The sequence below is a fragment of the Nomascus leucogenys genome, unplaced genomic scaffold (genome assembly GCF_006542625.1).
Source record: "Nomascus leucogenys isolate Asia unplaced genomic scaffold, Asia_NLE_v1 Super-Scaffold_551, whole genome shotgun sequence".
In the NCBI taxonomy this organism is placed as follows: Eukaryota; Metazoa; Chordata; class Mammalia; order Primates; family Hylobatidae; genus Nomascus; species Nomascus leucogenys.
Window position 1 is genome coordinate 96,906 of NW_022095781.1, and position 14,628 is coordinate 111,533.

The 14,628-nt window shown below is 39.0% G+C and overlaps 2 gene segments (V, D, J or C); both read right to left on the bottom strand.

Annotated features, from left to right (window-relative positions):
• Positions 1–214: 214 nt before the first annotated feature.
• Positions 215–726, bottom strand: LOC100587363. The segment is given in 2 exon segments: positions 215–546; positions 672–726. Coding segments are annotated over 2 exon segments (387 nt in total).
• A 2,036-nt stretch (positions 727–2,762) lies between these two features.
• Positions 2,763–14,197, bottom strand: LOC115833679. The segment is given in 4 exon segments: positions 2,763–2,859; positions 2,983–2,988; positions 13,682–13,961; positions 14,149–14,197. Coding segments are annotated over 4 exon segments (432 nt in total).
• Between the last annotated feature and the right edge of the window lie 431 nt (positions 14,198–14,628).

Consider the following 14,628-nt stretch of genomic DNA (forward strand, 5'->3'; position numbering starts at 1 on the left):
AGGTATCATAATTGCTTTCCTTTATTAAGTCAGGAGAGACACTGTCATGTCTCTGCTGCCGGGCTGACATGGAAGAAAGAGTTAGAACGCAGAGAACCTCCCTGGCCCCTCTTACCAAAACCTTCAAAACTTGGCTGCATCTGAGAAATGCTTTCAGCAGATCAAAGTACCAGGAGGAGCAGCTGGGGTAGCCCAGCCTCACATATCGACTTCCCTAAGGGGTTTTTGTTCTGGCTTGTAACAGTATGGGAGGGTAACTGTATTCCTGTTGACAGTAATAAGTTGCAAAATCTTCCAGCTGCAGGCTGCTGATGGTGAGAGAATAATCTGCCCCAGATCCACCGCCACTGAACTGCGATGGGACCCCGGTGTGCAGGTTGGTTGCATCATAGATCAGGAGCGTAGGGGCTTTCCCTGGTTTCTGCTGATACCAGGTTAAATCATTGCTAATGCTCTGACTTGCCCGGCAAGTGATGGTGACTCTGTCTCCTACAGATGCAGACAGGGAGGATGGAGACTGGGTCATCTGGATGTCACACCTGACCCCTGAAATTGGAAACATTTAAGACAAATATTTACAGAATTAATCATGTTATAAGAAGACATCCCTGAAGACCCAGGCAGTACTGATTACACTGGCTGAGTAAATTCCTAGTGCTCTTCTTTCTTACCTGGGAGCCAGAGCAGCAGGAACCCCAGGAGCTGAGTGGGGACCCTCATGTCCATGCTGTGTCCTGACTGGGTCTGACTCCTGCACAGGGTGTGACCAGCCTATGAATAAGTCTTCAGGGCAGGGGGCTGTGCTCCGGGAGCATGCAAATCAGCAGGGGTTGGCTCATCTCAGTAACTCAGCACAGGCTCAGTGTCCCCAGGTGTTTGAGGGCAGACCAGGGCAGCAGAGATTTATCTGCGGAGAATATATTTCTCCCAGGTGGACATTTTATTACCAAAGAATTTATTGGGCATCTGTTGCCAAACCTTGAAGTGGTTGTGAGAACCACATGGAGTAATGCATTTTAAAATTGTATTGGGGGTAAATGGAAAAATATCTCTTCGTGTGTGTGTGTATGTGTGCGTTTGTGTGTGTGTGGTTTATTTTATAAAGCCTTAGAGGGTGGAGCTCTCAGTTCTTCAACATACTGTGAAGTTATTTCAGTTGTGGGGAGGGATACTTTGTGATATACTACATTTTTATAAGTGTGGAATTAATTTTTTAATAAAAATTATCATAAGCATGTTAGATGTTCTCAGAATAATTTTGTGATATCCCTAAGTCATTGTAATTATCAGTATTAGGTCAAGCAATTCACCGCAGATGTGCAAAGATGATACCGTGATTCTTCAATGCATGCACCATTTACAGACACACCATTATTCGGAGCTGTAGGTCTTTTTACTACTCAGAGACTAGCTGCACCTTATTCTTGGTTTGGTGAGCTCCATATTCTGCCTTCTTTTCTGCCATTGGTTATGATTTCTCACAGTTCATTAGCATGAAGGATGAATAGTGATGGCAAATCTGATTACTTAAAAAAAAATCTGTTTCTCTCTCTAATGTGGGAGACTGGATTCCGATAAACTGAAAAAGTGGATCAATCCAGGCTCCAATGACACCTGGTCTCCAAAGCAGGAAGACCAATATCATATTCCCTCAGTAATTCTCTGAGCTCTACTCCCTACTAGCATGTTCCTATGAACTCAGGAACAGCTCTCCTAGACCCTGGCTTTCTGGAGAGCAGGTGAAGGGGAGGCACCGGGGAAAGGCCACGTCATGGAGCTGTTGGGTGTATATTCCTGCTGTGCACCATCAATGCCACTTTCCTCTTTTACGCTTAAGCAATGAATGGGGACATCATCCTGACCCAGATTCCAGCCTCTCTGTTGGCATCTGTAGGAGGGAGAGTGTTCATCTCCTGGCAAGCCACTGCTTATGTATATGGAAAAGTATTTTAGATTCTAATAAGACTGGACAAAGATTTAAACTCTGATTTTTTACATATCTAACTTGGCCCTGATTGTCTCAGCCTGGTTCAGCAACAGAGGGAGTGGAACAAATTGCATCAGCATCAGTAGACTGGAGCCTGAGGACTCCAGGGAGCATTGGCATGCAAGACTAGGGGTGGCCAAATCACAGCAGTCTAGCCTGTGCACCATCCTCCTGTGGCCTTTCATGAGCCTGATTTTTTAGAGAAACTTGCTTACATCCAGCTTGCCAGGATCAAATTCTAGAGAGATGCAGATTTAAATGTAAGTTCACATCTTTTTTTTTTTTCCTGCGTGGATGTGCTGGACTGATGGAGGAAGGAGTTATGGAGCCAGGAATATGAGGGTATCTTGAAGATTAAAAGCAAGAAATCTGATTTTCTCCCCTGGAGCCTCCAGAAGAAATACAGCCCTAGTGACTCCTTAATTTTAGCTCAGTAAGACTTCTCAATCCAGAATTATAGATAATAAATTTGATAGGATTTATTGTAGATAATAAATCATACTGAATGCGGTATAATTGTGGTAATTAGTTGCCCTAGCAATAGGAAACTGTTACAGGCATAAGGCATGTCTTTTATCTTTCTAAAAGTGTGATTGTCCTTCTTCTCCTAAACATTTCCATTGTGTTATCATTTGGTGTCGATTTTGACCAGAGGCGGAGAATATTTTATTGCGAGGAGAGCTAGCACCAGAATTCTTAGGTGGAAAATCTCTTGGGAGAGTCCCTTTATTAGGTCTCATATGATCTGCATGTCTGAGATCCTAGGGGTCAGCTCTCACAGCACAATGTGGGGGAACATGTGTGGTTGTTTGTTTCTTTTTATATTAGTAGGGCTTGTTAGATTTTCAGGACAGGATCTGAGAGGAAAGGAACTAAAAACAAAGACCATATGATCATCTCAATAGATGCAGAAAAGGCTTTCAATAAAATTCATCATCCCTTGATTTTAAAAGCCCGGAACAAACTAGACATTGAAGGAAGATACCTCACAATTATAAGACCTATATATGACAAACCCACAGCCAACATCATACTGAATGGTGAAAAGCTGGAAGAATTTCCTCTAAGAACCAGAACAAGACAAGGATGCTTATTAATCTCACCACTCCTATTCAACATAGAACTAGAAGTCCTAGCCAGAGGAGGAGAGGAAGTCAATCTATCTCTCTTTGCATCTGATATAATTTATACCCAGAAAACCCTGTCTTCACTGCCCAAATGTTCCTGGATCTAATAAACCACTTCAGCAAAGTTTCAAGACAGAAAATCAATGTAAAAAATCAGTAGCATTTCTCTATACCAATAATGTCTATGCTGAGAGCCAAATCAATAATGCAATCCCATTCACAATAGCCACAGAAAATAAAATACTTAGGAATACAGTTAACCAGGGTGCTGAAAGATATCTACAACTAGAATTATAATAAACTGCTGAAAGAAATTAGAGATGATAAAAACAAATGGAAAAATATTTCATGCTCATGGATGGAAAGAATCAATATTGTTAAAATGATCATATAGCCCAAAGCAATTTATAGATTCAATGCTATTTATATCAAACTATCAACAAAATTTTTCACAGAAGAAGAAAAACTATTCTAAAATTCATATGGAACCACAAAAGAGCCTGAATAGACAAAGCCATCCTAAGCAAAATGAACAAAACCAGAGGCATTGCACTACCCGACTTCAAACTATATACTACAAGCCTACAGTAACCAAAATTACATGGTTCTGGTAGAAAAATAGCCACAAAAATCAATGTAACAGGTTAGACAACCCAGACTTAAAGCTGTACGTTATAACCATCTGATGTTGACAATGTTGACAAAAGGTAGCAATAGAGAAAAGGCTCCCTATTTGATAAATGGTGCTAACATAACTGGCCAGCCATATACAGAAGATTGAAACTGGACCCCTTCCTTTCACCATATACAAAAATCAACTCAATATGGATTAAAGACTTAAATGTAAAACCTAAAACTTCAAAAACACTAGAAGAAAATCTAAGAAATACCATTCTAGACAAAGGCCATAGTAAAAATTTCATGACAAGAACTCCAAAAGCAACTGCAACAAAAACAAATGGGACCTAATTAAAGAGCTTCTGCACAAGTTAAAGAAACTATAAACAGAGTCAACAGACAGCCTACAGAATGAGATAAAATATTTGTAAGCTATGCATCCGACAAAGTCCTAATAACCAGAATCTGTAATGAAAGTAAATTAACAAGCAACAAACAAAAACAACCCCATTAAAAAGTGGCCAAATGACATGAACAGACTCTTCTTGAAAATATACACATAGTCAACAAGCATATGAAAAATGCTCAACACCACTAATCATTAGAAAAATGCAAATTAAAACCACAATTAGGTACCATCTCACACCAGTCAGAATGGCTTCCATTAAAAAGTCAAAAAATAACAAATGATGAGGTTGCAGAGAAAAGAGAATGCTCAGACACTGCTGGTGGCAGTGTAAATTAGTTCAGCCACTGTGCAAAGCACTTTGGAGATTCCTCAAAGAACTTTAAACAGAACTACCATTTGATTCAGCAATCCTATTACAGAGTGTATACCCAAAGGAATATAAATTGTTCTACCATAAAGACACACGCACACATATGTTCACTGCAGCATTACTCACGCTAGCAAAGACATGGAATTAACTAAGTGCCCATCAGTGGTAGACAGAAGAAAGAAAATGTGGTATATGTACATCACAGAATACCATCCACAACTGCAACAAATACAAGACAAAGTGCAGGTTATTGGACCGTAGCTGGCCTCTACTATATTCCCTTTATGCTCTCATTCCTGGAGTCTGCCCACAGTTTTAAAATTCTCACCCTTTGGTAAAGAAAAAAAAATCTCACATTATTCTGTGTTATTCTAGTGGCATATATGATAAATTCTATAATCTGCTTATACCAGTTTAAGTTTTTGTTTTTAAAATCCAACTTTTGGAATTTCAAATATTATCCTTTATTATTAGCAAGAAGTAATTAAAATGAATGAAAGAGTTTTAACATCAGGATCTTCCATCTTCCATGAATTCACAAAAGTCTATTTAGAGGTGCAAATTCAAGCTTTTTAATGATTGTCCTCGGCCAGCTCTCCCTGAGGATAGCTTGTGTAGAATGCTCTTTTCACTATTTGTATGTGGTGCAGAGGGAAGGGAACTAGTGAAAAGGAGAAGAAGGAAATAGGGAAAGTTGAAAAATACCAGTTTCTAAATGCTACCAAATACTATCCTCTTAAAAATATACACAAAAGAGCTAAACTTCAAGGGATATTCAACATGTGTTGACAAAAATCTGTGTTACTTGTCTGACTACTAAGCTATTTTAAGTCTTATTGTCGAATGTAGGCAAGGCAGGGAGGATTAGGGTGAGATTTCCCTCCGTTCTCCCTCAGTCCTGTCTGCTTACTCTGAAGGCACTTGAATTATCTCTATTTTCCTTTGGCTTATGCCATACCAAGGCTGTGGGAGCTGACAGGACCATGAATGGGTTTTACCTGATGTACTGCTGAGGCCCCCATGGGACGGGTCATTCAGATGCAACCTGTTACCCTGAGCTCACCAACATCTTCATCTCTTTTTCTTTTTTTTGAGACGGTGTCTCGCTCTGTCACCCAGGCTGGAGTGCAGTGGCATGATCTTGGCTCACTGCAACCTCCACCTCCTGGGTTCAGGCTATTCTCCTGCCTCAGCCTCCTGAGTAACTAGGATTATAGGCACACACCACCACGTCTAGCTAATTTTTGTATTTTTAGTAGAGATGGGGTTTCACCATGTTGGTCAGGCTGGTCTCAAACTTTTGACCTCATGATCTGTCCGTCTCGGCCCAACATCTTCATCTTATACAGACAGAGATTCTGTTGTGCCGCTCCCCAAATGAACAACATATTTGAGCAGCTGGGCCACTCCAAGCAGGGAGGTTTGTATTCAGGGTTGTACCACTGTGGGAGGTACTTGCGTACCTTGCAGGCAGTAATAAACCCCAACGTCCTCAGCCTTTACCCTGCTGATTTTCAATAATTGAAATCTGTCCCTGAACCACTGGGGCTGAACCTGCCTGAGACCCCAGACTTCCTGTTAGAAACTTCATAAATCAGGCACCTTAGAGGTTGGCCTGGCTTCTGCAGAAACTAATTCAAGTAAGTGTTTCCATTTCTATGAAAGGGGCTCTGACCAGACCTGCAGGAAATGGAGGATGGCTCTCCAAGGAAGAGTGGAGTCTGAAGTCTCAGGATGTGAACTTGGAGGGATTTTTTTCCACGAGAATCCAGCAAATGAGAGGATAACCTTACAGCATCCATAAGGTAGAAGCCTATCAAACATAAGGACAACCTGAGACTAAGGGTAGCCAGGGAGAGAAGATCTGAGCTGGAAAGGGTGAAACACATGGACCCAAAGAAGGTGACTGCAAGACAGGAAGTTCAGAATCAGGGAAGTTGAATTTGAGTCTGACTAGAAGATTCTCTTGTGAGATTTAAACTTTTCCTATGTTTTATGTTTCCCATATTGCAAATAGTTTCCATTGTTAAGAGAGTATGTTTGTACAGAAATTCAGTTTATGACGAACTTCAGAATTCCACCAGAGAGATCGAGGGAACAATGGGTTGTTGCTTTTCGGGCCTACAAATCGGCCTCTCTTTGAGATCTGACACTGTCAATTTTGCAGTGGAATCTGCGATGAGGCTGTGAATTGGGCAGTGAAGTCAGATCAGGGCTGACTGTGCTCTGGGTGCCATGGATAACAGGGACATTCCTTCAGGGCCAGTGATGCTGGGAGGCTGAGGAGAGAGACTCAGTATGAAGCCATCTGTAAGCCTCCTTGGCAATGCTATCTGGACCCTGGTCATCTAATGAGCCACTCCAAGCAGGGAGTTTTGCCTTCAAAGTTGTATACATGGATGCCCGTGGATGGCCAAACATGGGCTCAGGTTGAGCAGGGACCAAGATTTAGGAAGGAGCAATATGAGGCTGACCTGATTCTCTGAGGTTTCAGCACAATCTTAAGGGATCATACAGGGAGAGAAAGGGGTCACAAGGTGTAATTTTTCATTTGATACTGAATATATCTCTTCAGACCATTTTTCTACCCTGTATGTAACTACTGGTATAAATTTAACTAAAGCCACTGCTACTAATGATCATTTCAGTCATTGATAATGAGAGGTGAGGCCAGCTGGACTGCCTGGGTGGAGTGGGGACTTCTTATGAGAGGATTGTAAAATGCACCAATCAGCACTCTGTAAAATGCACCAATCAGCGTTCTATAAAATGCACCAATCAGCGCTCTGTAAAATGCACCAATCAGTGCTCTGTAAAATGCACCAATCAGCGCTCTGTAAAATGCACCAATCAGTGCTCTGTAAAATGCACCAATCAGCAGGATTCTAAAAGTAGCCAATCGTGGGGAGGATTGAAAAAAGGGCACTCTGATAGGACAGAAACGGATGGGCGGGGACAGTAAGGGAATAAAAGCTAGCCACCTCAGCAGGCAGCGGCAACTTGCTAGGGTCCTCTTACCTGATGTGGAAGCTTCGTCCTTTGGCTCTTCACAGTAATGCTTCCTACCATTCCGTGCCATGTTTAAGAGTTGTAACACTCTCTGGGAAGGTCCGTGGCTTCATTCTTGAAGTCGGCGAGACTCACCAGCAGGAACCAACTCCGGACACAATAGCCTGTGGGCACAGATCCCGAGAAGCTGGAAATCTGGACCACCATTCAATGTATGAGGAGACATACACATAAAGGTCACATTTTCTACATCCACAGAAGGTGACTGTGGATGTGAGTTTGAGTCTGACTAGAAGACGGTCTTGTGAGACTTAAGCTACAGATTTTTCCTATTGAAAAGAAGGAACACCTTTTTTTTTACCCTTTTTGCAACAAATATGTATTGAGCCCCAACAGTCATCCACTGTGCTAAATGAAAAATTTAAAGATGGCACAAAAGAAAAAAAAAGGAAGAGAAAGGAGGGGGGGCTTCAAAATCTTGTATAATTCATTGCAAATGCTATGAACACTTCCAGGTATGTTTATTCATAAAGACAGTGGATGCAACTGGCAGAAGCTGCAGTTTTGCAGTGGAGGGAAACTGTATGCAGAGGCAAACTTCTTCTGCCATGGCCACAGCAATCCCTTGTTCTAAGCTTAGGAAGAAAAATCTAAAAAAATGAAAGTCACAGAAATAGCAAGTAGAATGCTGGTTACCAGGGACTGCATTGTCAAAGGGTACAAAATGTCAGTCTGATAGGAGGAGTAAGTTTTGGTGACCTGTTGCATAGCATGGCGACATTATTATATAGATGTAATTCTGGCATGCTTGATTGCCAGTTACATGGCAAGTCAACATACACTAAGACACTGGGGGCTGCTGCAGAGAAAGAGATTTAATCCCAAGGCAATTAAATGAGAAGACAGGAGGAAACCTCATATCTACCTCCCCAAGCACTTTGGGGTTTAAGATTTTAAGTGGTTTTGGATGGAGAGAGATTGGTTGAAGAGTGATGGATGAAGTCACGGGACTGGGAGGTGAAGAAACTGCATTCTTATGTTGACTCGGTTCTTTGGGAGGGGGGTGGTCTTTAGACAAGTTGGTATCAGCTATGCTACTGGAATTCAGGATCGGGAAAATATCTCAAAGATTAGGTTTTACACTCCTAATGGTGAAGGTGTTATATTTGGGAACATTGGGGACGTTAATGGTCTGTATTTATTGCAACTTGACTTTTCGTTAGTGAGAAGCTAAGGGAAGTGGCTCAGAATGTAGCCTGATTAATGCTTAACTATACTTCAGTCTGGAACATGGCATACTGTTCTTGTTAACCTTATGACAGTGGTTTTGTAGTTAATAATACTATATTCTGTATTTCAAAATAACAAAATATATTAAATGTTCTCACAACAAAATATATTAAATGTTCTCACTACAAAAAAATGATAAATATTGGAGGTGATGACTATGGTAATTAACCAGATTTGATTATTCGACAATGTATACAGGTATGCATCTCATTGTACCCCGTATGTATATACATTACTATTTGTCAATTAAAATCAAAATAAAACTTTTAAAAATTCATGTAGCCATTGCCTGGAATAAAGAAAGAAAAATATGTGTGCAGATGCATAACCATACCCCTGTAAAAATTGAAGCTACTAAGTCCAGTAAAATATTGAATCACAGATATTTTTGTCATTAGCTTTAGTGGAAATAGTCAAAATACTGGATTAGTCCTTTCTTCCCATATCCACCCCCAGGTTATTTTTTTTAATTCATTTGTAATACATTTAGTTTCATTTACTCTTGTTTGTAACCGATTTGGATCCTCTCATCTTTCTTGATTTCAATTATTTTCAAATATTTGTAATATAAATAGAGTCTCCAAAGACATAAATTCCCAAAAACAAAAAGGTAAGCTCAGAGACGTGTCCCCTTCCACCCCTTCTGTACCACTGTCATCTCATTCCTTCACCCTGTTACCAGCCCCTTCCTCTTATCACTCCCTCCCAGCCTCACTTTGTCTATCCTCTCAAATTTGTTGTTTTCGTTTATGGTTCTGTTTGTTTTTAAATCTCCACTGCTTTCTTACTTGGAAGGTAACACAGTATAGATATTTGTTTGCACTTTGCTTTTTTTCATTTAGCGATATATCTGAGAAATAACTTCCTGTCAATTCATAGATACTTTCTTCCTTTTGACAGCTGATACATACTCCATTGCATGAATGTTCCATAGCTATTTCAACAAAATATTTATCTATGAATATTCTGGGTGGTGTCAACATTTTACAAATCATTACAATTAATGTTCCAATGAATAACCTTGTGTGTATGTATTTTTGTAGTGTTGAAGGTGTATCTTCAGAGATTCCTAGGAATGGGATTATGGGTCAAAGATACACATTAAGATAGTTTTGTAGATGTTGTCATATTCTCCTTCTTAAAAAGGTAGTATTAGTTTCCATCCTCACAGCTGTTAATGAGAAATCCTGTTTCCCTATAACCTTGCCTAAAAATATGGTTAATATCTTTTGGATTTTTCTTGAACCAGATAATACTACCTCAAAGTAGTTTCAGTTTGCATTTCCCTCATTATTGAGATTACACACTTTACTTGTGTATAAATGCTATATATATATATCTTTTATAATGCATTGTCTGTTCTCTTCTTTTTTCTATTGGATTTTTGATCCATTATCTTAACTTTTAATAGAGTTGTTTCATATTAGAACAGTAACAGTTTATTTGTTTAATATATTAAGAATAGTTTCTCCTTGTTTTTAGTTGTCTTTTGATTTTATTTTTGTGTATGCAATTTCATTTATTTATTTACAATCTTTTATCTAAAAATTCAATCATATTTGGCACAACATATTTTGTTTACAGTGTTGGTTTATTTTATCCTAACTTGTTTTTTAGTTCTGTATTATTTTATTATAATTGAGTACCCCAGAGAACTACAACCTGCATCCTTGGCTTATTGTGTTTTACATAATTTAGCATCTTACAAACTTCCAGACATGGATCTTAAGCCTCATGATCTGCCTGCCTTGGCCTCCCAAAGTGCTGGGATTACAGGCGTGAGCCACTGCGCCCTGCCAAAGGGACATATTTTTTAATGTCCTTCTGTTTTCTCTAAGAGGTTTCTAATTATTTTTCCCTTTCTCAGGCATGTTTTACATTGGTCTTTAATAGGCTGAGTTTTCATAAATATTTTCTATTCTATTTGGTCTTTTTACGTATTATTTTAAGTGATAAAACACCCAGAGGGCACAAAGGGCACACGTCTTCAAATTGTAACTGAATAAAGTTTTTGTGTATTCATTGGCCAGATGGAACTACAGAATATTTACCTTCTGCTGATGCTTCCTCCATGCACCTTCCTCTTCAGTAACTGCTTCCCCATCTCAACCAAGGTAATTGTCATTCTGACATTGAACACAGTAATTTGGGTTTTTACATCTTTAATGTATATAAATTGAATTGTGTGGTTTTTTTTCTAGCTTTATTCTTATTGTTTACTACTTTTGAGTCCTTCATTATAGCCTGTGGGCTCAAAATCCTGCCTGCTGTAATTTTCTGTGATTCTGAAAGATTTCCTCTTGAATTTCTTAGACGGCAGAGCTGCTATTAATGAATTTATTCTGTTTATCAAGGAATATTTTTAGTTCTGAAGAATATTTTCATCAGAAACAAAATTGCTGGTTGTCCTCTTTAGTTTCCTTTGAGTATTTAAATATGTCATTCCAATGTCTTCCAGCCTCCCTCACTCCTGATGAAAACTTAACCAATGGCATTATTATCGTTTCTCCATATGTAGAGTCAGCTTTCAGTCCTGACACACTCACGAATTTCTCTTTGTCTTTCAACATTTTTAAGTATGATGTATGTTGTTATTAATCTCATATTATATCCTGAAAGGGTTTCACTGAGTTTCTTTCATCTATAGATTAAATTATCTTTGTGGTTCATTATTTTTGAAAAGCTGTTGTCATTACTATTCCAAGTATTTTTTGATCACTTTCTCTCTCTCTCTGCTTTTTTTGTGACTCCCTTCACACACTTGTTGGTATCTTTCCACCTGAGCTGTGATTCTGTCAAGTCTTGCACATTTTTTCCTAAACTCCTTTCTTTATTTAGATTCAATAATTTCTGTACATCTATTTTTAAGTTCACTGAATCTTTTGCCATCTTAAACTGATGTTGGAGTTATCTAATATATTTTTCAGTTGAGTTATTGTAGTTTTTGTTTCTAGAATTCTCACTTGATTCTTTTCCATAGTTTCTATTTTTTAAGAGTTTCCATTTGCTGAGTCATTGTCTTTATATTTTTCTCTTTATGTCTTTAAAAGTATATGATCATAGTTTTAAGAATAATTATTTAAACATCTATATAATAACTGCTTTGTAGTCTTTGCTAAAGCTGGTTTTAGGACAAGTCAGAATCAGCTTTCATTGACTGTGTTTTTTTGCTGCAGTTGTTTTGTTTTGTTCCCTCAATATTGATCATACTTTTCTGTTTCTTTGCAGGATTTTTTTAATGGAAAACTGTACATTTTAGATAATATATTCTTGTACCTCTATCAGGAATATATTCTATTTTTCTTAAAATTTGCGAGTTTCTTTATAGTTACTTCCTGAACTTACAGTAAGTCCCTAATTCATGGTGGTTGGACTTAAGATGTTTTGACTTTACAATAGTGTGAAAATTATTTGTATTCAGTAGAAACAGTGCTTCCAGTACTGGTACAACTACTCTGTTTTTCACTTTCATATAATATTCAATAAACTACATTACAATAAATTATAATAAATTATTGGTGGTGATAAATGAAAGTGATCAGTGAAATCCCTTTTGGAAGGAAGCCTTGGACAAAGGTAAGACAGCTGTTCCTATCACTCTTCCTACTTGGTCATTCACTAACTTTCTTAGTTTTGTTATTTATTAAAACAGAGTACCTCTCTGCAAATGACTCAGCTGTTACCGAGTCAACTAGTTGGATAAATAAATATAATTTTCTACCATTTAAAATATTGTAGAAAACAAATGGATAGCTGTACCATGCACTGAACTGCATTTACTGGGGAGACTGAGAATTATTGATGCCGTGTTAAGAATCACACTGTGAGAAACTAATTCTGGAAATCTGAGATTCTGGTGGCACAATTGAAGACGGTTTGGCTACGTCTGCATAGTAATTATTTCCAAAAATAGGCACATTCGCAAATTTTTAAACTTCTGATCTCACCATCACCACCATACTGTCACCCACACTATATTCCAGGCATTCAGGCACTGTAAGTTCTCATTTTGGTGTTTCTTCAGGTTCACTGTGGCTATTCTACATCGTTGACATTCCCATATAATATTTAGATTAGCTTCTTAATTTAAATTTGAGTATACTTTAGGATTTTGATTTTTCTTGTATGTAATCAATATTTTAATCTTTGAGGAACCTACGTTTTTATAATACTGAGACATTCAGTCTTTGAACATAATATGAATTTCTATTTACTTAGGTTTTCTTTTATTTTTCAAAATAATATCCTGGAGACATCAGTGTATTTAGTCTATTTTTTCTAAATAATTGATACTTTGATGTTTTTGTAAATGGTGCGTTTGTTTTATAATGTTAATTTTTAGCATTTTTTTGTTATGCAAAAATAAAATTGATTTTTGAATCTATGAATTAATAAATTGATCTTGAATCTAATGATTTTCTCTTTCTCATATCAATTTTAATAGTTTCTCTGTAGACAAATTTGAATTTTATCTGCACACAATCCTTCATCAGTGAATTATGACAGCTTTAATTCTTCTTTTCCAATTTTGATTATTTGTTGCTATTGTTGTTGCCTTATGGCTCTGGTTGGGACCTTTATTGACATCCACTGATGTAAATTTGATCCAATGGCCATTACTGTGAAACTGTGCTTAAACCTGGCTGTCCATCTTGGTCTGAGGAAAAACGCAGGAATCAGAGTCTAAATACATGAAGGGATTACTTTTTCAAGATCCTCAAAATGCCCAAGCAGAGAAGAGATGCTAAAATTGAGTTGTCATTGCAGCAGCTATCTCTAAAGGAAGAAGCTGGTATAATCTAGTAAACAATGAAGGTCTTGCAGAGGTTTTTGTTTCATGTTGAAGCACTGTGGGAGGTGAGCTACCATACTTCTGACAGTAATACACTGCAAAATCTTCAGGCTCCAGGCTGCTGATGGTGAGAGTGAAGTCCGTCCCAGACCCACTGCCACTGAACCTGTCTGGGATGCCAGTGGCCCTGTTGGTTGCACCATAGATAAGGAGCCTGGGAGCCTGGCCAGGTTTCTGCTGGTACCAGGCTAAGTTACTGCCAACACTCTGACTGGCCCTGCAGGAGAGGGTGGCTTTTTCCCCTGGAGACAAAGATAGGGTGGCTGGAGACTGCGTCAACACAATTTCTCTGGTGGTATCTGAGATTGGAAATAAAACAGAAAAGTCACCCATGTAATCTAGATAAAACCCACTGTCTTCCCAGAAGAGCCAGAATTATTGCTCTATATTGAGCTTTAATTATTGTGTTGACTGAGCAGAGCTGCCGGGTAACAGGACTTGAGAGCGTTTTCACTGACATGCAAAACCATCCCGTGTTCCCCTCACCTGGGAGCCAGAGTAGCAGGAGGAAGAGAAGCTGCGCTGGGGTTTCCATGGTTCCCTCTGTGTCCTAACTAAGCAGCTCTTCTCCAGAGCTCTGACCCAGGCATTGATATGGGCTCTGGAAGGTAGGGCAGCTGGGAGGGACATGCAAAGCAGCTGGGGCAGGTGCTAGGCTTCCAGCTGCAGAGACCATCTGCCTCCCCTCTCTGCACTCAGCAGCCCATGCCCAGGGGACCAGGCCAGAAAAGGCCATTGGCTCACCCTGAGGGTAGAACTTCTCCCCTGTGGCCACAGAATTTAACCCCTGTGTCCTCTTGTGTCACCATCACCTAGATTCAGCCACAGAATGTTGGTACAAGTCTGTTAGAAAGAAAATAGAAGGCTGTGGCTTCATTTTTCTCTTTATACTCCAACTGTGCCCAGTCAGCTCCCTAAGTGCATGATGGATCAGGTTGAAAAGAAGAGTCTATTACAACTTTATCT